The 25,352-nt window shown below is 33.7% G+C and overlaps 2 protein-coding genes and 1 pseudogene across 2 annotated transcripts in view; all 3 read left to right on the top strand.

Annotated features, from left to right (window-relative positions):
• LOC133174190 (carboxypeptidase T-like) overlaps window positions 1-25,352 on the top strand; it is a 71,489-nt gene that overhangs the window by 27,942 nt on the left and 18,195 nt on the right. Inside the window, exon 6 of the mRNA XM_061309276.1 lies at window positions 12,244-12,339. Coding sequence (XP_061165260.1) covers window positions 12,244-12,339 — 96 coding nt within the window. The remainder of the gene's footprint in view (window positions 1-12,243; window positions 12,340-25,352) is intronic.
• Window positions 6,309-8,991, top strand: LOC133201362 (3-[(3aS,4S,7aS)-7a-methyl-1,5-dioxo-octahydro-1H-inden-4-yl]propanoyl:CoA ligase-like). Its single transcript, XM_061337181.1, has one exon. The coding sequence runs from the start codon at window positions 6,427-6,429 to the stop codon at window positions 8,125-8,127; it is 1,701 nt and encodes a 566-aa protein (XP_061193165.1). The 5' UTR covers window positions 6,309-6,426; the 3' UTR covers window positions 8,128-8,991.
• LOC133203129 (uncharacterized) lies at window positions 19,086-21,453 on the top strand (annotated as a pseudogene).

Raw genomic sequence — 25,352 nt, 5'->3', positions numbered from 1 at the left:
ATGTGATTTAAAATATTCTTTTGTTAAATTTTACGCTTTTAAAGATAATATTTTGGAACAAAGTTGGAATTAAGGCTGCATGCTGTGAATTTATCAAACCTGCATCCCACTGACGATCCGTTCTTACACAGTATGCTGGACAAGTTTTGATTGAGATTTTCCTTTTCTTTTAAGATAAAATAATTAATAGAATAGTTTTTTCACATGATAGATATCTGTTCCGCATATAAATGTATACTTTTTACTTTGTAACAAGAATGTGTAACTTTAAAAAAAGAGTTGAGACAAAAGGTAAAAGATCTTGACAAATGACAAATTATTCCTTCCTAGTCACTTTATAACTTAAAACTACGGTCGTGCCCCCCCCCCCCATTATGTCTTATGCATTCTTTTTTATTTTTACTTATATATCAAGAAATTTCTATTTCTTTATGCACCCCCACCCCCCCCCCCACCCCGCCCCCCAAAAAAAAATGAAATTGCTTTCTATGGCCTGATATCAGAACGTGACTTTCATAATGATAGTACCTTCATAAAAATGTTTCTAACCCTCCGTTTCGGTATTGGAAATATGACTTTTTGAATTAACTTGTTAAAGGAAAACATGTTTGAATTTTCATTCATTTATATTTCTCAATGTGAATACTTTCATTTTCCATAACTGGAACTTTTCAAACTAGAGGTGCGTTTGGTCGTCTGACTAGGACAACGATGACGTAGCGGAGAATTCTCAATCCGATTTTAAAAATGTTAAATGTATTTGTTATTCCCATTAAAGAAAAGAAAAACTAAGACATATGTGAGAGTGAGAAAGCCCTGAATTTATTATTCATTTTAAAAATTACGAGGCATGTACATCGTATTTTGAGATGGACCATCAACATTCGTCGATAACTTCCTGTAATAGATGTAAATTGATATCGTTGTCGTTTTTATTTCTGATGCATGTAAATTAAGCAACAATACAGTGCAGTGTTTTCCGTCATTTGAAATTCTGTGTTACAGATTTTACGTGAACCACCAATATTTGCGGTATTTTAACGATCAAATTCGCAACTGAACCACTTTTTATATATTGACAAAAGCATACACACAACTTTTTGGAATCACTAAGAGCAAGGGCACTTAGGTCCTTTTTTGCCTTGTAAATTTCTGAAAAATTAAAACTGCATAGTTTTAGTCGACAAGGCAATAAATATCACTTGAACACTTGGTGACTAAATTTCTACTAAATATGACGTAATTTTCTTGCTAGTCAATGCATTATGACGTCATAAATTGCGTCATTATTTACATATCCCGTATATTTCTTCAAAAAAAGCCAAAATATGATGCTATTTGTCAATAATTCGTATACAGCACAATCTCCGATCCAAAATGTGCAAATATATTATGAAAGAACTGCTCATTACGATTATAAAACACACATTAATTTTGGATCGAGGGGTGTGCTCATATTTTAATTCTTTGTTGAAGGTTCTCAAATTTACCTGTTTTTCTGCAAACAAGAAATTTGCAATTTCACAAAACCTGTTTTCCAGTACCTGGACTCTTAAGAGGAAACTTTTATATACAAACTGTAAGCGCCAAGTCTCTACTTTACATTGATGTTGAGAAAGGGACATAGTGTGTTAGTAGATAAATCTGTTTATCTACAGGGCCATTTTATGCAAAGTGAACCTCGCTCTTTGTTATACAAATAAGTATGATTGTACATATTAATAAATAAAATTAATTGGATATTTAAAACAATGGAATGTTTCCATATAATAATGTACATACAATGTACCAAAAGACAAACCAACTGTAAATCTCTCTCCCCCCCCCCCCCCCCCCCCAATACACAACTTTAAAAAAAGTACGATTTAAAAAAAATCTTATTAGTATAATATTTTGGTATCACTGTCTACAAGTTGTATGTGTATATTAAACGTTGATATTTTTGTGTATATATATATATATATATATATATATATATATATATATATATATATATATATATATATATATATATATATATATATATATATATATATATATATATATATATATATATATATATATATATATATATATATATATATATATATATATATTAAGGATGGCAATTTGTAACCGGCTAACCGGTTACTCGGTCGGAAGGATGGTAATCGGTTAGAAAATCTGTCATCGGATAGTCGGAAAAAATTAAAACATAAGTGAATTTGATCACAGTTTCTTGAATATTAAATTCAAAAATAAACAATTTTTTGAAACTTTAGCATTTTCTCCTGTCTATTTAAACTGATTCGGAAATAATTAAGGCTTTCTGGAATGACATCGCGGGGGTAATTGGTCAGTTTTTGAGATATTAATTGCGCAGCAATGTTAAGGCTTCCCGAAGCTTTAAATGCGTTCAAAACATAACACTGCATTGCAAAGTCAATTTTTATTTTTAAATTATGTACTTAAGTACGGCCAATTTATTTAGAGGGTTCTCTAGGCTATATATTAACGTATTTGTTACGATATCACATGACCTCGTTGATCACGTGACGGTCATTTCTACTTTTTTGAAGTGTTTCACATAAATCGATTCGGCGCAGCTGATTAACACAATTATTATTAACTTTTTGTCACATAATTAAACTCGTCGCATCCTTGTGAACCCGAAATGTGCTTGGGAAAAGTTATACTATTACCCTGGTACAAAATATTTCACAATAAATTCAACTTACCGACAAATTTTAGGGTATTTTCCACTCAATATCGTCATCTGTATTAAAACAAAGCCATCACACATTTTTCCCAAGCAAGATTCGGTCAGAGGGGAAACTCCTCTTACAGATTTCCATAAAAGATCTCAAATAAATCCTCATTGATCACCTGCGCCAGGCTCTTTTATACATATATTATAAATTCTACTTCTATCCAAGGGCATAAAAAAGAGTAAATGTCAAACGTATATTTTCGTATATATTTTGAACACGCTGACTTTTAAACAAGAGTAATAAAGCAATGTTATCTTTATACAGAAAATATTCGGATATATTAAGATTTTTAAAAAAGATTAAATCACGTTTATATTTACACTACCTTTCGGACACTTTATATGTAGATTGAAATAAGGTGTTAAGTTTATGACACTCTCCCCATCATAACAGCTCAAGTTTGCAGTGACTTGACGTCATTTTCAATTATGACGTCATACATTTGTAGTTCAGAGAAGTGAAGTCACAGATTCTCTGGGAAGCCTTAACGTACCTGCGTGCTGTTTAAACAATATGCTAGTTCAAGTTATTATAATTATATATATATATATATATATACATATATATATATATATATATATATATATATATATATATATATATATATATATATATATATATATATATATATATATATATTCATACTTCATATTTAACACATGCTCTGAAGAGCGGAGGAAATTCTGGTCGATACAATCGATCTTCTTTAATACCATCTTTAAAAGTAATTTTGCCGTGATTTTTGTCAGTTGATCGAATTCCTGAAGAAACTTTAGAATAGTAAAATATTTTAGGGGAAGCCTTTAAGTTCTTCAACGATACAATGATTACGGTACGATGATTGACCAGCAGTGCAAAATTAATTCTAAGAGACGTAGTTCTGCAGTATAAGGACATATATTTATAATAATTTTTTTAATTTTTAAATAATATTGAAAAATACAGCTAGCAAGTATACGATTACATGGAAGTGTGAAAACAAATTATTTGTCTTTGTTCCTTCATGCGCAAAGTCCAGTGAGGGTTTAGGAGATAATTGATTATGCAAGGTACATGTAAAGCAAGACAAAGTGTCCTAATTAAGAGATAAGTGCTCTGCCTTAAAAATTGAAAGACGGTAGATTTGTTTGATTAAAGTTTCAGTCAGAGAGAGTTTATGTTCTGATTTTCTGATTATCACAAATCTTACTGTGTCGCAAATTTTTTACTGTATCGCACGCATAAAATTTGAATTGTCACTGTGTCGGGGCCGTAAAACAGTAAAACATCTCATGGAGAACCCTGATTATAGTGTCTCTTTTCATGTTTGTTAGGCGTTTTTTTAAATCAACATTCAACATATTGGTTACATGAGTTAGTGTCCCAGAAATCTCGCGAGATTTGTACATTGTCCGACTTTTTTACAAAAGAGTACGCTAAGTGTAATAACTTTTCCATGTCGGAAATAGAAAGTATTGAGATAGCTTTAAACTAGTAAGATAATCAGTTCGTCGAAAAAAAAAAATACTATTTCAAAATTCAAATTTCCTGATGAAATAAACATTAAAAACATCACAAAATTAATATTGAATTAGATATAACTACAAATTATTATTTAAATTTATCGTAAAATTAAACTAGTATATAATCTTCTCTGCGGGATCCAAGGCTAGTACATAAACCCAAAGTCGTCGACATTTTTCAAGTCCAGTACAGAACGTAAAATATACACAATTAATCACACAATCACAGGGATGAATCAAAGAAAAAAATATTGAGGAAAAGATATTTTGATTCGACTGATAGACTAAAATAAAACGATAGCAGCCCTTTTTCTTGTCACTCTTTCCTGGAAATGTACCCTATGACTCTGAATAGGGGTCAGCATTTTTTTCTGTAGATCCGTAGTACGAGGAGGAGGGGAAGGGGAGGGGTTCCCTAGACTTTTACTGAGAATAGTCTTTTGCTGTAGTTCTAATATGTGAGTTTTGATTTGAATGCTGCTTGCCTCTCCCCACTTTATGTTGTTGTACAGTCATAGGCAAATTCCAGCAAAAATGTATTGAAATGTTAGAGAAAGACCTACCCCCAATCCATAGAAAATTTGTTTGTTTGTTTGTTTTTATGTTGTTTAACGTCCCTCTCGAGAATTTTTCACTCATATGGAGACGCCACCACTTGCCGGTGGAGAGCTGCAAATTTTGTCCTATACTCGGCACTTACGGCCATTGAGCAGTGAGGGATCTTTTTCGTGCCAGCACCTACTGCGACACGGGACTCGGTTTATACGGTCTCATCCGAAGGACCGGTCTCCACGTCCCACAGTGGGATCATAGAAAATTAGATACTGAATGAAATATTTCTTTATCTTGTTGTAACGCAGACAGTATGGCCTGCATCATAGAACATGAGAAGATTGCGTATCGTAATGCACCTTGTACTCCTTTGTTCAATGGGATTTACAGATTTAAGACCAGTACAGAGACCCAAAGAAGCCGCCATTTTTCAGTGTCCTTATTGAACATAAAACATTAACAATGAACCTTTAAACCAGTTAGCTGAACCTTATACACTGTACATGTAAATTAAAATTTTAGACGATAAGATATTTTGAATCGATATATGGTCTTAAAAAAACATGGGTGAACTTGTTTAGTCAGAAACACTCAAAATGGTATTGTTGATATCATGCAGAGTGTGTCGCGGCCTTGATTCAAGTTCAAGGTCACAGAGGATAAGATGTTTTACCTAATGTATGGTCTGAAAGAACATGTGTGAATTTGTCAAGTCGGTAACACCAGATAGGGTTTGCTTATAACCAGAGTGCGTCATGGCTTGACGCAAAGTCATTTGGACAAGTTCAACGTCACCAACAGAGAAACTGTACACTCCTTTACTATCTGGGTACAGCCCACTTATTGTTTCCCATAGGCGGCAATGTTAACCTTTCTTCACAAAGCAATGTCCCTAATTTTCGTTCAGCAGTGAGTGACCCCTCAAATCAAAGCACATCAAGTTGTCTTTCCTTGGTTAAAATCTCGAGGTGGCATGTCATATTCGTTTCCGGCAAAATGCGTCTGTCTGCGTTAACCTCTGAAAATGAAAGTGAAAGTAGGGGAATTCAAGACTTCTCACTGGTGTTATAATACATAAAATAATTCTGATGATCTTCTTGATAAATTACATCTGTCAAGCTTTTTTGCAAGGGAACATACTCCTTATCAACAAGTATGGGACTCAATTTAATACATTATCACAGTTTTTTTTATTCAGGTCTGCAAATTAAGGAACTTGTAATTTTTTTCTGCACTACTTTCTTCCCCGACCGATTCTAAAATAATTAGAGGTATGTATCCATCTTTCTACTGGCAAAACATTGCAAGTTAATACCCCTTACAAGATTGCTTGTAACCTTAGGATGTCGCATAGCCTTGACTCAAGGTCCCTTCTTCCTGTCCGCAGCTCCAACGGAAGACCTACTCGTTGCTTTGTATCTAGCTCTGCTCTAGTTTTCACTATAATAGCGCCGAAATTTGCAGTGTTTGGCACTTGTTAAATATTACAGGGAAGAAGTCTAAGCTACTGATGTGTAAAATTACCTTCAAAGGCTCACCTTACTTTCCAGTACATTAAAGTTAGAATTCACTTTTTGTGCAGAGGCACAGACGTTTGGGATCCCGGAAATACTTGTGAGATCATGGAAGTGGCAGAAATGAATTTTGACCAAAGCTATTTAAGATCTAGTCTGATCACCAGAGCACCGTATACGACGCTGACTAAACTTCTACAAAAGTGGGCCACTGTAAAACCAAAACAAGAAGCATGTGTTTTCTACACTTTTGGCAAACCAAGAACTTCTATCACCTATGAAAAACTGTACCAGGATGCAGTAATGCTGGCAAAAGGGCTTCTAAAGCTTGGGATACACAAGGGCGACATAATAGGAATAGGTGGAAACAACACTATAGAATGGCTGGTGAGTACATTAGGTGCACAGCTCGCTGGGGCACGCCCCTTGCACTTCAACTTTCACGACAGATCTGGAGAGAGCTTGAAAAGAATTATCAGCAAAGTCGGAGGATGTAAAATGCTAATTTTTGATCCGGGAGATAATGACGTTCATTGGGAAATATGTCGGAAATTCCTGCAAGTTGATTCAAAAACTGGTGTTGTTGTCGATTCCGACATACCATCAGTAAAATGGGTCGCATTACATGCACCCCTGGAATCCTCTAAGGTATGTTTTACAATTGAAGACGTATTCAGCAAAGAGAATATCAAGCTAACAGAAGTAGACCCAGATGACACAGGTGTTATTATTCTGACATCCGGGAGTACAGGGTTTCCAAAAGCTGTAGAATATAGTCATTATCGTTTAATTGAAACTGCATATAATTTCCTGCATGTAGTTGGCTGGGATGACAAAGAAGATGAACAGCTTTCATTCTTCAATGATCGGCCATTTTACTGGATAGGGGGATATCCGTTTTTAGCCCTTGTAATAGGAGGAAAACTTATAACCCAGGCCAACACCCTTGCTTTCCCAACTAAAGCAGAAACTATGAAACACACTTCAAATATTATAGAGAAAGCAAAGCCCAAAATCGCCTTTATTCTCATTCCTTTCCTTTTGGAGTTACTGATGTCAAAAGATATTTCTTGGAAAATTCGAACGGTCATCACAGGGGGTCAGCCTGTTCCAGCTTCTTGCCTGGAAGCCATCGGGAAAAGGTACGATACCCTTTCTGTGACGTACGGCTCCACAGAAGCCGCTTCTTTGGCTGGAAGGATGTATAGTTCGCCTGATAAATATATTGGTCTTTCGCCGTTCCCTGGGGTGGAAATGAAAATTATAGGGAAGGATGGAATGATGGTTCCTCTTGGAACGAAAGGCGAGGTGCTATCGCGCAGTTGTTTACCATTTCCAGGTTACATCAATGAAGCCGAAAAAACCGCGGCTGTTATCACTCCTGCTGGTTGGTACAAAACCGACGATTTCGGATATATTAATTCTGCTGGTTACCTTGAAGTATTCGGCAGAGTTTCTGACGTAATGGAAATCTCTGGAGCTAAAGTTCTGCCATCCTATCTCGAAAAAATTATTAAAAGAAATCCCTGTGTCAAGGAAGTGGTGGTCTTTTCCATAAAAGACGAAATACACTGTGACGATATTCCCTGTGCAGCTGTTGTTAAAAAGGAAGGTGTGACCTTGACTGAGGAATCCCTCAAGGATTTTATCAAACAAGAGCTCAATATTTCTGAGGAAGCCAGATTCATGGAACAAATTTATGTTCCGAAGTACATTGTCTTTCACGAGAAGCTACCGAAAACAACCACAGGAAAAAGTGATAGGAAGATGACGAAGAGCGTTTCTTTACCATTCATCAAACAAACCTGAATGTATTATACAGATTTGTTAAAAAATATGTCAACCTCGGTATAACAACAAAGTAATCGAATATAATTTATCTCGTGATTAGTTTAAAATGTAAATGAGATCTATAAAAATTTAAAAGCTAACTGGGAATACCTTGATTTTTAAAGATTTTTTATTTCTTATAATCAGACCTCTCAAAAAGAATTATTAAAGCAAGGTTTCCTGGAAAATATGCCATGAAGAACATCGTACGCCAATCAATTCATCACTATCAAAACTTATCCTGGACAACCAGAACCGAAAAGTGCAAAGACTTTGAAATGTTTAAAGATATACACACCAGCATAGCTCCGGCAAGAATATATAAATTTGACTTTTCCTTTGATGAAACCAGACTGATAAAATTAATGGACCGTAACACCTCAGTTAACCCAACAAACAGGTGCTCTCTGTGTAAAAAATATATAGCGTTCCCTTCCAACACGCCGTCTTGTGATGTTCTACCAAAGAGCATATCAGGAACTCTTTTGAACAAATTTTATGTTCAATTAATTATATGTAGAATTAACACATATGTGTGATTATGACTTGTATTTAACGTTACTAGGTGGCCTTCCAACAATAACATTGAAAGACAAACATGATCAAAATGAATTCATTTGTTGTTGTGCGAAGTTTATCTGCAATGCCTATGCCCTTTTCAGCGGGGCTTTGATCCACTCAAACATAATTTTTCCCCAATGTATTATTGATCTTGTAAATAAGTTTGTGTGTATTTCTTTTATTTTTAAATGTCATTTACATTTTGATGTTCCTAACATAGCATAAATATAAATTGTATGCATTGTAAAATCTCGGAATAGAGGAAATAAAGATTGATTGGAACGATGTCTTATTTAAATGCAGTTTTGTACAAATTGATGCATTAAACATTAGATCTCCTAACAAAATTGTTGTGAAATAATTAAAGATGTCTTCAATAAAATTAAAGAGCGCAACAAACCATTTATACCGATATTTGCAAGGAATAATTCCACCACGTTGTTGAGCTCAACAATTGAATTATCAATGCGCGCATCGCATCAATTCATTTGTTGCACAAATCCATTCAATTTAATGGACCAATAATTGATTTGACGTGCACATCAATTAGACTATTTTTGAAGTAATTAAAGTAATATCTAATAATTAAAACTACACTCAGCTATTTGAGTTTATGTTAATTTTGCACTCAGAAGAAACTGGATTATTTTATAGGGATATTATCTCGGAGAAGTTCAAAAATTGACACAAAGTACATTTTTTAAAAGTATTTTATTTTGGCGTGTATTGGACACGGCTGTAATATTCCAGAGACACGAATAATTATCATTGCCATTAGTGTCTCTGGGAAAACAATAGAGGGGCCGCCAAAACAACGGGCAGACCCTGCAATACAACAATTAATGGACAGGCCCTTCAAAACGACGGCTAGACCCAGCAACACAACAAAGCAACATTCACAACAACATCATTAAATTGAGGGTTCAACGTACATAATTTACAACAAATAGTAAGACAAATTGACCGTGGGAAGTGCAGAGATCAAGCCCTTGACCTTGGGTGGTGCAAAGTTTAAGTACTTATTTATATATTTAACTGGGATGTTTATTTAAACAATTAAGTGCTTTCTTTGGTTGTTAATACGGGAATTAATGTCGCAGCTGTTGCAGAAAAAATACATAACCCGCGTAAGAAACACATTTTATTGTTTATATTTATATCTCCAAAAAAAAAAAAAAAATCAAAGTAAATTAAATATGTTCAATATGTATTATAGATGTGTATATCATTGTATGCATAATTGATGGAACAGCCGTTGCTTAAGAAATCTATGCAGGTGGCTTGCTTAGTGTTGTTTATGGACTGATTAACGGTAATGGTTTTTATAAGAAATAAACGAAATGATATCAGTGAATGTAAATATTTTCACATAATCATCATTCCAATTAAGGTTTAGGGTTCATAGTTCAAAGGTCAAAGTTCACAATCTCTCAACAAATGATAAAATTCTTGACCCTGGGAGGTCAAGCCCTTGACCTTGAGAGGTGCAAAGGTCAAGTACTTATTTATATATTCAACTGGGAAGGTTTAATTTTTAAACAGTTACATCACTGTATAGGATAATTACTCAGTGCCGCTCGCTTACGCCACAAGTTCTCCACCACAAACATATTGTGATCGGGAACTTCGCCATCAAATGGGTGGGGGTGAGAGCGGCATCAATAGCCGTGCCCAAGCCAAGACTTATTAAGGTGGATACAATGTTTCCCTGTAGGAAAATTTGCAATCTTACCCCAAATCATTCAAGGTGATGTGAAGACCCCAATATTAATAATAAGCATGAGAAGTCTATTAGAGGATCAACAAGTTCATAAAAAAATTCATTCAAGAAAATAGAATAGTTTGTTTGTTTTTAAACTTTAAATTCATATCCCTGAGTGTCATGAACATTCCTTTTTGCACAGAAGTAATGTTAAATATTGTATGAATAGTCTGTGATAGGATTTCTTGGTTTGATAACCACCTTATTCCCGAAAACAAAGAAAGATTGACTCATACTATCTAAAACTTTGAAAATTGGTGATCAAGGTAGCACACATAACTATACGTGTTCTGTCCGACAACTTCTGAACTACAGAACTAGATGACAGGCGGTACATATAGGTTATGAATCTTTTTAAACAAAGGAATTCTTTTTAATTCCCGAACCCGAAAAGAACATCTAGAATATCTCGTTTTCAAAAGAGGGCACACCAATAAAGGCTCAACTAAGCATGCTCACTCAAAAACTAAAGAAAAAAAACACTCTAAATATCCTTCTATCAGCCCTACAGACCTGTATTAACAAATATTTTAATTAAATTACACTGGACATATTGACTAGTGAAAAAAAAAACTACAAAATCTGGAGTATGGGCTTCGTACTCCTTATAAAAACACAATACACCTATGACCCAATTAAATTAAGAAAAACATCTAAAAATTCTGTTGCAAGACTGAACAAAATCTAGGAAATCGGTCCTACCATGCTTCTAGAAACTCTACGATGACTAGAAATTCTAAAAATGTTGATTTATAATAGATTTCACTTCCTTGTTATATACTGTGAATGTAACTGGAAGTAGCAGTATGCTACATTTGCATCCACTGGCCTGCAATACCCTGGTGTTCTGTCTAACTCTTCATAGGATAAATGGCTATCATTCCTATATAAATCTGTCAAAATCAAATGACTTTTTGGTCCAATTTTTTATCCCACAAGATATGCTAAAATTGTTTGTTTTTACTTCTAAAATCTAAGCGTTGGAGCATATTTTAAGAGTGATGGGGGTGGGGGGTTATGAACCTGAACCAATATGATGCTTAACTGAATGGTATTTACCAATGGGCAATACATCCATTATTATGTCTTTAACAGAAGCAAGCTGAGAAGAAGGATTAGGAATAGGCCCATTAAGTCATTAAATATGGTATCTTTATTCCTATTAAACTTTCTATGCAATTCAAAGTTGCTTGTGAAAGTACATGACCAAATCTATCAACCCCTTTCAAAACTATTAGTACATAATGTAAATCAAATATGCATGCCACCAGAAAGTCAAAATCTGAAGATCAGTAAATGCATATTGTTATTACCATTTAAATGTTTATAATTATGTAATTATTTTATTGTATCGTATTTATAAGCAACCCTGGTTTTACAAGTACAACTTGGGTTGCTATTTAATTTATTCTTCATTACCGGAAATTCAATTTTCTGTCATTAAATGTAAAAAAAAGAAGCAGTTTCATGAAAAAAAGGGTTGTGTAATTCTACAAACTTTTAATGATAACATCAAGCAGATTTGTACGTGTTTTTTTTTTGTAAGGTATGGTGCATATAACACAAGACAGCTTTTTAAATATAAACTATTTTTCTGTCCAATGAATCAAATAGTACTTAAAGTAGAATTAAATTATTTACCTATATTAATGTTATTTTACTATAACTTGCCAGAAATGTAAAACTGTTGAAAAGCACAAGTAAATAGCTTAACATTTGTATTAATATAAGACATATTGTATGTGGTATTGAAATCATAAAATTTTCTACAGGAGATGGTCAGCTCCCTAAATCCACTGTACATCAACATTATAGCTCACCTGTCTGAATGGAAATCTAGAAATCACAGAGAAATGGCTTATCCAAATGTAAGTTTGTAATGCTTCACAGAGAAATGACTAATCCAAATGTTAGTTTGAAATGCTTCACAGAGAAATGGCTAATCCAAATGTAAGTTTGTAATGCTTCACAGAGAAATGGCTAATCCAAATGTAAGTTTGAAATGCTTCAAAGAGAAATGACTAATCCAAATGTATATTTGTAATGCTTCACAGAGAAATGGGTAATCCAAGTGTAAGTTTTTAATGCTTCACAGAGAAATGGCTAATTCAAATGTAAGTTTGAAATGCTTCACAGAGAAATGGCTAATCCAAATGTAAGTTTTTAATGCTTCACAGAGAAATGGCTAATCCAAATGTAAGTTTGGAATGCTTCACAGAGAAATGGCTAATCCAAATGTAAGTTTGAAATGCTTCACAGAGAAATGGCTAATCAAATGTAAGTTTGTAATGCTTTGCAGAGAAATGGTTAATCCAAATGTAAGTTTGAAATGTTTGTAGAGAAATGGCTAATCTAAATGTAAGTTTGGAATGCTTCACAGGGAAATGGCTAATCCAAATGTAAGTTTGAAATGCTTCACAGAGAAATGGCTAATCCAAATGTAAGTTTGTAATGCTTCGCAGAGAAATGGTTAATCCAAATGTAAGTTTAAAATGCTTCACAGAGAAATTGATAATCCAAATGTAAGTTTGAAATGCTTCGCAGAGAAATGACTAATCCAAATGTATATTTGTAATGCATCACAGAGAAATGGCTAATCCAAATGTATATTTGTAATTCTTTGCAGGGAAATGGCTAATCCAAATGCAAGTTTGTAATGCTTAGCTGCTTAGCAAAAGTTCTTACTCTCGAATAGGATGTCATATTTTGTGACGGAGCACGCTTTTTGGGTATTTCATGATAACTTGTGCCCATAAAATTAAAATACTGTATAAGCAGAATTTTTAGTGCAGATTTAATATTGGCATTATTGGCGAAGGTTTTGATATCGGTAAAATTAAATATCCTTAACAATTCATTCAGCATCGGTGGTTGTAGCTTTTTTTCTGAACATAATAAAATCGCTCAAATTACTTCTCACTAGAAAATATGTACCCATTTTATGGGATAAATTGCTAAACTTGCGTCTCGCTAAAAAAATCCATTTATATCAGTGATTTAGAAAAACAAACTGCATTTTATTTCTCAAGCTAATATATAGCCTTGTATTCATGAGACAAAATAAATGCAAATTACCCACGCTATATGTAATTAAAGATGTTTCTCATTATTGTAATCAAAAAACAAGATGTGTTTGTGAAACAATGATGCCCCTGTATGACAGCTCATGGCGAAGATTAAAGGTTTTCAAATGCAAATCAAACTCCAAGGTCAAGAAATCAAAAATGTTGGTACCCAAAGAAAGGTCTTGTCACAAGGAATACACTTGTGAAATATGAAAACCCTAGTACCAACCATTCAAAGGTTATGACCAAGGTTAAAGTTTATGTAACTGATAAATAACAAGATGGTGTTGAATAGTTTAGAGAAAACATCCCCTCCTCGGGCCTTCGGCCTTCGGAGGGAATGTTTTCTCTAAACTATTCAACACCATCTCGTTATTTATCCAACACTTACACAGCTGGATATTTAAATATCCAACCGATAGGCAGTCCCTCATTAGTATTGGTTACATGATGTTAGGGATCACCGCTGGGGTTTCTTTGATGGTTTGTCTTCACAGAAGATTCAGAAACTGTCCCAAGTTTTCCCCGCATCAAAGAGTTGTTTCCCTTAAAACTCTGAGTTCTTCATTTTCTACAAAGAAATTGTGATAAGAAACCTTCATAAGGATGACTTATTGATATTTTTTTTCTAATTATATATATACCTGTTTTAATTTACTTTGCTCAAAAAAGAAATCCTTATTCGACATTTTATTTCTTGTGTAAAAGTCTTATTGAGAAATCCTTTGTATCGATGTTTCAAACATGAATGTTTGCAATGTTTTGCAATCATTATATCTAAACATGAATTTTTGCAATGTTGTGCAATCTTTATTTGAACATGAGATTTTGCAATTTTGTGCAATCTTTATTTATATTTGTTATCTTTGATACAGATAGATATTCATTGTATTAATTTAGAATTTTTAACACTTTGAAGATTTGTGAATTAAAAAAATATAAATGAACACACAGAGGTATTCTGAACAGTAGGAAATATTTTACTTTGTTATACTTCTGTATTAAAAAATCATAAAGATGATTTTGTTTTACTGGGTTATAACTATAATAATAAAAAAAAAATACATCTACACAGAATAATTATTATGTATCCATTTCCAGGGTTTATGTATCCAGTATGAAAGCATGAACTGTTCATACTAGATTATATATTTATTAATTTCATAATACTTATAATTTTTTGTTGGATTATTTAGTTACAATGTGGTTGACAAATTTTCTTAAGAGCATATCCCTGATTATATCACATGCTACCCATACCAAAAAAGTACAGATTAGGCATGCCTATCTTTGACAATAATAGGCAAAAAAAGGTATGCCAAAGGTATGGAAGATTGGAACCACTTGTACAAGTAAAGGTAACAAATTGGTACAGTATAGGTACCAAACTGGTACAGTATAGGTACCAAATTGGTACAGAAATTAAATAGGCATACCTAAAGTCTGCCTATATATGTGCCTATATTGTACCTATATTTAATTATGGGCACAATTTAGGTATCAAAATGCACAATATTGGCACAGAATCACATAAGTACCTTCTAGGCATACCTAAAAAGTGCCTATATATCTAACTCAAAGGTTCCTTTAAGGCTGTACCAAAAGTATACCTAAAGTATGCCTGTATTGTAGCTATATTTAAAAATGGGCACAGTTTAGGTACCGAAAAAACACAATATTGGCAAACAACTCAAACAATCAGATATGTACATTTGAGGCATACCTGGCTCCGGGGCCATAAAACTTAGACAAGCTCACTTTTGATCTCAGTCTCACTTTTACCAAAGGAATTAATAGTGGAAAAGTGAGACTGAGATCAAAAGTGAGCTTGCCTAAGTTTTATGGCCCCAGGGCCATTAGATTAAATGTACCTACAAGTCTACCTAAAGTATGCCTACATATATACATGTACCAAATTTGTACTTAAGAATCTGTGCCAAAGGTGTACTACAGGTATGCCTATAATGTACCTATTAAATAGGCACATCCCAGGTAGTTATACAGGCACATTTTAGGCAGTTCCATAGGGAAAAATTATTTTAACAATAATGATTATAGAACAAAATAAAAAAAAATTATTGCATTATGTTACATGATAATATATGAAAAGACAGCTCTTTTAAAAAAACATCTCTATGAACACTCCATTTCTTGATAATTTTTTTTTTCAAATTGTTCACTACATGTAAGCTCCATTATCTGTATCTCTGAGTTCCTACCAGTCACAGAATTTTCTGTCATAGCTTCTTGTATCCTCATAGCTGTACAGTTGCAGTTTTCATCTGGACTCTTTCTTTAAAAGTACTTACCTTCCATTTGAGCTTTCAGGTCCTTTTCCTTCAATTCTTAAAAAGTTTATTACATCATTTACATGTATCAATAAAATTAAGTTTTTACGCTCAAATATTTTCAAGCATATTAAGCCGAAGTAATCGTCTTAGTTTACGTAGCTAGGAGTTTGATATTTAGTGCGATATATTTCCTCAGATTTAAACTAACTTGATATCCCAATCTAAAATTTCAGTCTATCAATTAATTCAGACCTCATTCTTTGTGCCATTATTGATATTCATAAAATGTTTTACATTTAATGGACAGTAAAACCCGAAATCTGGATAGGATTTAAATTATTTGATTTTATAACAATTAGATTTTATACTTACTGATAAAGTTATAGTTTTAATGCATTTCCCTCTGGCTGGGCATATATAAAGGTTCATCGATACTCTGATAAGAGAGAAAACTCTTAATGACATAAAAGTTTATTATTCCTTTATAAATTTGTCAAGTTGAAGGGTCTTTTTTGTCCAGTTTTGCCCCTCAAGCTATGCTATAATTGCTTGGATTCTACTTAAAAAAATTCATTTCTTTTGGAAAATCATAAGCGTTAAAGAAACATTTTATATGAGTAAGCAGAGGGTTTATGAACCTTAAGTGATCTCAGGAATCATAATATTCATGGAAAAGCAATACCGGTACTCTGCTGGGAAAAAATATGATTGTTCAAGAATATACCCACAATCCATTGCAAACGTGTGTGGTTGTGGTTTTAAAGGATACATATACATGTATATATTATACGCTGTTCTACAATGTTTAGTTTATGGAGCAGGGCATACATGTAGGCACCTGAAATATTTGTCAAAATAAATTGAAAAAAATATAATGAGAGAAAACTTGTTATTTGCACACAGTTACTGCGTTTACTCTCTGACTTGCATGTACCTATATGTAAGCCATATCCTTCAAATGAGAAAAATCATGCTGAATACTCAAACGTATGACATTTAATTTGTAATTTAATCATGGACCATTATGTTGAGAAAATTAAATCAAAATCAGTATTGTTTTATTCATAATTCATCATAATTAGTCAGCCCCCGGGCTGACTAGTTACGGTGGGATGAAACTGCAAGTGCGCTTGCGTAATTTGGAATTCTGGGAAAAAGATGCACACGACTTGTTCTAAAGAAGCTCGTGCTATTTGCTCCAACCAAAGGGCATGACTCTTCACAAACACCCTCTAAACAAAGACGCGACCTCGATCTATTTATAGACTGCATTGTTCTTCGTCGCTCTCGACGAAAAATTAAAGAAGAGATTGTTCTAAGTGGGAAATATGATACTATGAAAATATTTCAGTGCTTCTTATAGAAGATGAGAAGTTTATATGCAGAGCACATTTAACACTTGATATATATACCCTCAATCGCCGTTGCAAGTTCACGGATTTGTGTGTATTAAAATTCCTCTGAATGCCTGATGCAAGACTCCCTCGATCAATACCTTGCATAAGACATGTACGGGTCGGAATTCACACAATAATCCACTTGCACAAAGGTCCCAAAACAGTGAAAAAAAAGAATCTCCTTTCACTTTAATGATGAAAGTTCTGAAAACGTCCGTCAGAAGATCACTTAAGATGTGTAAAGTCTTATAATTTACATGATGATAGACATGTAAGTGCCGCTTGTGCACGTGAACCGCGCCCACAGGTGAGAAACTGACCACAGTAGAACTTGAGAGTTGAGAGAAACTGCGCGGATTTATAGACAGCCCCCCCCCCCCTCAATTAGAGAGAGTGAGCGAGATGGAATCCAGTATCATTTTAGGGTATACGTACTGTATGTATAAAATATTTTGAATTTCCAGTTTATTACTTTATTTTGGAAGCAATTCTTTTCTTTCCTAATAACACTGAAATGAATGCTTAAATTTAGAAATTGAATTAAAGATACATACAGTATGCACCCCTCCCCCTTCCCCTATCATGTATTGCCTCGAACCTGCACGATTAAAAACTTTTATCTCATAATAATTAACAAAATCTAACCCAAGGTCTACCTTCCTTTTAAGCATCATAATCTATATCATTTATAGAATTTAACAGTAAAACAGAAAATGTATACATTCTTCAACGTTCAATGATTGGGATCATAGTGGCTTTGTTCATTTCCGAGACGAACTTTATCTCATGGCCGTGGGAACCGCCCCCCCCCCAATAATTTTTCCGATATATAGACTACTATAGAAAACATAGCTACTATATGCTTGTGCCCCCTCAATAAAAACGTCCGATGACCTTTTTTTTATTATTATTATTTTGTAATTATTTTTTTTTTTTTTGCTTGTCAAGGACTTTTTGGTAGTCCCTCCAACTGAAAATGTATGGCTACGCCCCCCCCCCCAACTGAAATTGATTCCTACGGACCTGTATCTGATGTCCGCGCCCAAGAGAAATTAATTGGAGGTCATCATAAAGATCACGATGTAGTCTAACTAAAATTTATTCTATGCTTTATTATTTATTATGTACAGCATTATGTTACAAATAAGAAAACGACTGGGCGAATTTTAACTTAGACGACAATGACTTTTAATGAACACAACATGATGGATAAAACAAATCATATACCATCACAAAACAAGAAAGTAACTTTCTGTATTCCAGTGGCTGACTCTCAGCTTTTTTTTAAAAAGCTAACCTTGTATCTCAGTTGTTTTAGTTTTTAATCGTGTGTTCATAACACACCAAGGCCAACTGCTGAAATATCAGGGGCCTATTTTATAAAAGAAATTACAACTAAGACCAAAAGCTTTAGTTGATTTTAAAATCTTGGAAAATAAATGATCCTGTTAATTACGTAATAACTCGAGACACTGCTCGTGAGGACTTCATATTTGCATTTTTATTCGTATTGTTAAGGATTATATACATTTACCTTCGTGAAAATTTTGTCTCGCTTTTATCTATCTCGCAAAAATATAGTGATCTACGTTATTGTCCCTCGTCAGGCTTTCATTTTTTTCTAAATGGTACATCTCCCACGGGTTATTTCTGATTTAAATAAAAGTGGTAAAAGTTTAGAGGTTTTAAAGAAATCTATTGCGGAATCAGTTTTCAGTTCAATACGAAAGTTGGTAAATATACAAAAGTTAAAAAAAATTAAGGACCTAAAAATTACTGGTAAGTCTATTTTTTATCATTAAATATTTGTGTTTCTTAAGTTCTTGTTGTTTTTTTTTTTTTTTCAGAAAAAGTCTATGAAATGGGTTGCAGCGGGAGTACAGAATCCAACTCAAAGATGTTTGCTTGCATACCCCCACAGCCCCCTTATTTGGGCCCCAATGTGAATATCGGATTGGGAACTTCATGGTACAGTACGCGGAACAATTAAACCTTACAATTATGCCTACCAGTAGTAGAGGCATGCCGTTAATGACCTTGGACGAAAAGGTTTACAGCGTCACTTTGGAGAACTTTGATTCCGTCTGTTGACCTTCACAGTAATTCCGGCGTCGGTCACGGTCAGTGGCAGAATCGTTACAGCTAATATCAAGCAAACACACAAGTATCAAGGAATTTGTGGGAAACTGCCCGAGGATGAATGACCTTAGCAATGGTCCCTCAAAGTCGTAAAATCCTATTTGTCCTCAAAAATATTTACTTACGGCGTGTTTAGACTGGGCGATATAAAAATTTCTGCTGATTCCACCCACATATTTCAAACAATAACTGAGGAGGCATCCAACGGTGGCAGATTTGTTTGTGTAGAAGTAACAGGTTATAATTCTCAGAATGTGAAACAGACCGTGAAAAAGAGTTCAGCTGCGGGGGCATTTGGTGGTCATGGTGCTATGATCTCTAGCTTCTTTGGGCAAAGTCCAGATATAAGTAAGTTTTATCTCTCTGATTTCATCGTCCCAAATTCATCTGTTTTAAACACATCTAAAGACCTGAGATATGGCCTGTACTTATGCATGTTTATGCGATTAAAAGTTAAAATTATACAATTATATTAAATGAAAATTATATTAAAGTGGACCTTATAAAAAAAATTTAAATACTTATGACTTTAAGGCATTAAACAAACATGTTGGTATACAAAGATTTCATGAATATTCATCATTGAAAGATTTTCAGTGACAACAGGTGCAACCCGACTACAAATACGTGATACTTGTTTGAAGATCGCGTAAAACCTATTTACAGCTCTATTCATTTCAAGATTTAATTCTGAATTAAAACAATATTTTGCTCATACTCACGCATTGTTGATTCTATATACACATTGTAGCTAGTTGCCTTTAATAAACATGTTTACTCCTTTATACGGTGGTTATAGCTGCAGAACTGTAGCGTTATGGTTTTATATTTTAGTCTTTGACCATAACATATAATCATAACGCTTAAGTTCTGCAGCTACAGTGGATATACATGTAGCTCATAAGATATACGTTTTCATATCCACGGTTGTGAAGTGGCAATGGTTTTTGAGTGGATTTGATCGAGTCAAATATTGTGGATTTACATACACATATATAATTCAGCATAAAACATGAAATAGCTATGTTTAATTCAAACATGTGATAAAAAGAATCGGCCCCCCATGGTTTGTGGTTGGATATGATTTTTTTTTCTCGTCCAACTCGTTTTGTGTTTTTATCCCCTCGCCATGGCTCAGGGATAAAAACACAAAACTCGTTGGATAAAAAATCATATCCAACCACAAATAACAATGGGAGATCCTATACTTTCCTCTTTGTTTAAGATATGAAGCTTATAAAATTTTGTAAAAATCGGAATCACCGTATTTTTTCTATGATCACAAAAGACCATTTTTTGCGCCAATTAATTATTTTTTTTTTAGTATAATTAAAGTTTGAAAAATATAAAACATTCATCTGTTGAAATCTACGTAGAGCAGGCAGTGTACATACATTTAGCTGTTTTATTGTCATGAAACCATTTAATTACAATGCAGGTATATTTTTTTCTGTCTGTAGTTTTAGGAGTAGATATTTTCTTAGAGATACCAAGAAACCCATCCTCGACACAATATGTTTACCAGTGTGTCACAATTCCAATGAAAATGACGGAGAGTGACCATGACAAAGGGAGGGGAGTGGAACGTAGAGCTGCACTGGACGGAAGTGACGTCACAGTACCTAGGGACAGGTTGGAAACTAATAGACATCTTCAGGGATTCAAACAGTAGTGGTTTCAAGGATAAAACAGTATTTGCATCCAAAGTAACAATCAGTCAGAACTGCGTATTCTTTTTCGAAAAAGAACAGTCCGAACTGAATGATAACACTCCCGTATACGAGGCGACAATGATAGAATATTATCTCCCTGGCGAAATGACGAGTAAAATTGGTACCACCACAACAAGTTATAACCCGGCGTGGGGACCAATATTGGATCACCTTGGAACCTTTGGATGGGAACTAGTCAAAATTTTAGACACACCGGCACAGAAGTTTGACAATATTGGTTTGCTAGGGTCACTTACCTTTAAAAAGATCATATGGATGTTTTTTCATCGAAAAATTGTTGCTGCATCGTCTGCTGCAGAGCATTCGTCATCTAGTGGAGCAAATGCAGCACCTGCTCCAACTGATCTACCTGAATAAGTGACATGCAGCATATATTTGAAAATATAACCAGGACTTAACTTACTGTGATATCATTTAGTTGAGGGTAACATTGAAAATTTTTAAACCCCCCCCCCCAATAAACCCATATTCAACAAAGGGTCAACCGACATGGACAAGTGTTTACGAAGGGTGAACATTTTCAATATTACCCTGAACTACATGTAATGTTTATTATATTATACTGAATATTTTAAACAAATACATATGTAAGACTCCAAAGTCAGATGGTCACGCCAAAGTCTGATAGTGTGGAAAAATAATTCACGTTTATGAAGTCATAGTACTACTACGCCAAACCGAGATGCCGCGCCAAGTATATGTATATATATATATATATATATATATATATATATATATATATATATATATATATATATATATATATATATATATATATATATGCAAATATATATAAAAAGAAGATTATTACTGAAAAATGCCAATATCTTTATAACAAACAAAGACAATTTTACTGTTGCTACGTTGGAGGGCATGGTTTCATCAATGTTTCTAACAAATGTTTCTCGACGACAGGCCCGTAGGAAGGAAATTCAGTAGGGAAGGGTGGGGGGGGGCACAACCAAACATTTTCAGATGGGGGAGGGGCACTACAAAGCAAATAATCCTTGACACGCGAAATTTAAAAAAAGTCATCAGACGTTATCGAGAGGACACAAGCATATAGAACAACTACATTTTCTATAATATACTGTACAGCAGGGTAAAATCGCGGTCGGAAAAGATCGCGAATTGTTCAACTTGCAGCAAATCGCGGTCGTTTGAATTCGCGGAGAGGAAAAATAATACTTTTTTCCAGCACCGGAAGTGTTTTTCACGTATTGTGTCGATTCTGAGCCCGATTAAATAGAACGAAACACCGTACTGATCCCTATTAGAAGACAAAAAGAGGCGGAACAAGTTATATTTCATGCAATGAAAATGTATTTTGTAATTAAATAAAATACTATTTGCAGATATATAAGAGGCCATTGACTTGGTTGAGATGTTTATTTTATGATTTCATTCATATACTTCCCGTACATTCCCTAGACAAGCGATACTGCCGTATATTTGTATGCAGATTCATTGAAGGGTAATAGAAGGGTAGTAATAAATCGATATATTGCAAGGGCATAACCTCAGTGAATTATGACAAGCTTTTACACATGAACTCAAGAAGTATGAAGATATTTGAAAAGTGCTGCGAACCTCTTGAATTCTTGCAAAGGAATTAATTATACCTATATTTAATGTACTTGACCGAAATATTCAACATTCAACATTCGGTCTAACAAATTTAATTTTAGCAATTAGGTAGTAGAATCTTTAATGGTTCGCAGCACTTTTCACAAACTACAAAGAGTGTTAAAAATAGTTATAGATTAAACTTAGATTTTTAACTTGGTTATGCCCTTGCAATATTGGAATTTATAGATGACCTCTATACTTCAGGTATATTTGCTAAAATCACGTGACTGCCACATCATGTGACAAGTCTAAATAAGGAATCTAATCGTCCTCAACATGTAGTTTTCAACCACATTGCATTTGTCCGATAATAGTAAAGTCCTAAAGAGAATCGCCCATCCTTGTAAAGAATGTATTTTCTATCTAAAAAATTCGCCGATATTTCCATTTGGGACCTTAACTGCACTGCGATAGCCAAAATGTTGAACTGTTAATAAAATTGAATTAAAGTGTAACGGTGTTGTCTTTACTACATAAGTGCCTTGATTAAAGATAATATGACTGCGTGATACGCACGGGTGAAATCTAACAAAGCATGTTTTATAAATGATTACATCGCACCTCTACTAGGTGACAAAATTAAATGTTATTATAGATATTTATTTGTCAATTAAGCTTTAAATAAACACAACTACGTGTTAGTGATTGATCCGTACACCCGCATAATTAGGAAGACAGTCTACATCTCCTCTATATCAATTACTGCTTTTATGTTTGCAAGGAAACACAGATAGAGTTAACGAATCTAATCACAGATCTGGGTAATATGTCAATTTATCCTTACCAATTTTTGAAGAATTATTCACTGTATGTTGAATTCGCGGAATTTCTATTTCCGCGAATATAGCGAATATTAACTCCGCGAGTTAATTTCCTGCTGTACAGTACTTTATACCGGCAAAATTATTCGGGAGGCATCCCCCGGCTCCTACGGCCATAGACGAATTTGATTCAACCAATTTACATGAAAGTATAATAACATCAAATAATTTATTGAATATTAATCTATTTGAAATCGAATCGACCATAGTATATATTATATGTAAAGAAGTTTTTTTTTTGTTCACATTTTTATTATATTTCCTTGTAAAATACTATATATAGCAACATATAAGTCATGATATTATACAGAAAAGAGCTATATGCGGTGTATGCATAATTCTGCCCCCATAAATTTTGAAAATTTGTTGAAATGTGCTGAATTGTATATATTGTATGAAGAATCTGAATCAACAAAAAATATTATAGTTTCGAAGTAGGTTATTAGCAATTTTTGTTTCTATGACGTCACAAACTATTTGGATTTTGCATTATTTTTCAGAAAGAGGAAAATTGGACAAAATTTGTTCAATTCTTACCATATAATTTATAGAGCGCATACTTTCTCCAGAACAGTACTCACATATTTCATTGGTTTTATCATTCTATACATTATATCAAATTATTGAGTTGGAGCAGACCTGCGCTCGGTGATTTTTACTCAAAATATCTACGTAATATACACTTTTTTCTCTATAAATCATGGAAATTTTTAATTGACGTCATATCTAACATATGGCGTCATAGCTGATGAAAATATTTAATGATTTGAAGTCTGAAGATTTCCCCCTGGTTTAGAAAATAATTATAGATTTCTCCGTCATAGTTTGATTTTGGGGGCAAATATTGGTCATTACCGAATATAGTCCTTTGAGAAAATATTAACTTCGAATCTGTGTCCACGCCCAAGAATTGACGTCCTTGGTACAGTAACCTTGTAGCATCTCTTTCCTTCCTTCTTTTAAATTGAATTCATAAAATCGAAAACTTTTAATATTATAGTATCATTCTCCCATTCTTCGAGTCCCCTAAATGCTTCTTATTAATAATGTTGAAAGCTGAATTCTTAATATGTATAGCTTTTTAGGTTATTAATTGTCACTGTGTTGCTCCTTTATTTTAATTCCCTAATGCAGATTTCAGAGTATCACATGCAGAAACTTAAATTTTAACAAAGAGGCAAAAAGGGCTTTATTGTAACTTCCTCTTTGGGATGGAATTATTTGTATTATTATCTATATTTCACAATCGTTTGTGGGTTGGGTTGGGGGATAATACTATCCGTATCATTTAGATGTTAGGATTTCAGTTTTTAATTAAAGATAAAATAAAGTCTTTAAAGTATAATCTCAAACTATTCAAAGACAGGATTTTATTACTTGATGATTCGTTTCACTATAATATACATGTGCTTTCCCATTTATCTTTTTTAAATAACAGTTTTTAGTAAACTCTAGAAATATCAAGAGAAATGAAGGTTTTTTCCTCTCGGATGTATAGGGTGAGTTTCAGTTTATTGCAAAATGTCCCATCTTTGAAATACCGGTAATTCATTCTGTGGAGTTTTTTCCCGATCAGTTTTGTGTTGTTGTTTTAATTGATCGGCTTACGATCCTTAAACAGGTATATCAAATTTCCGCTGGAATGTTGATCGAGCGAAATAGAGCAAAAAAATATATGAATAGTGCACTTGAGAGACAAACGGCTGCTAGTTCAGCTATCGATGGAATCCACGAGCAACTGTCAAACAAAGGCTCCCGGTATAAATCATTAAAACTGAAAACTTACTTATTTCGCCTACAAAATAT

This window comes from Saccostrea echinata, unplaced genomic scaffold (genome assembly GCF_033153115.1).
Source record: "Saccostrea echinata isolate AGI-Se365-2 ecotype Australia unplaced genomic scaffold, CSIRO_AGI_Sech_v1 ptg000002l, whole genome shotgun sequence".
Classification (NCBI taxonomy): domain Eukaryota; kingdom Metazoa; phylum Mollusca; class Bivalvia; order Ostreida; family Ostreidae; genus Saccostrea; species Saccostrea echinata.
This window is presented reverse-complemented; position numbering and strand designations above follow the sequence as displayed.

What these genes read in the sequence shown, in the direction of transcription:
- LOC133201362 (XM_061337181.1), top strand. Translation starts at nt 6,427, where the DNA reads ATGGAAGTGGCAGAAATGAATTTTGACCAAAGCTATTTAAGATCTAGT.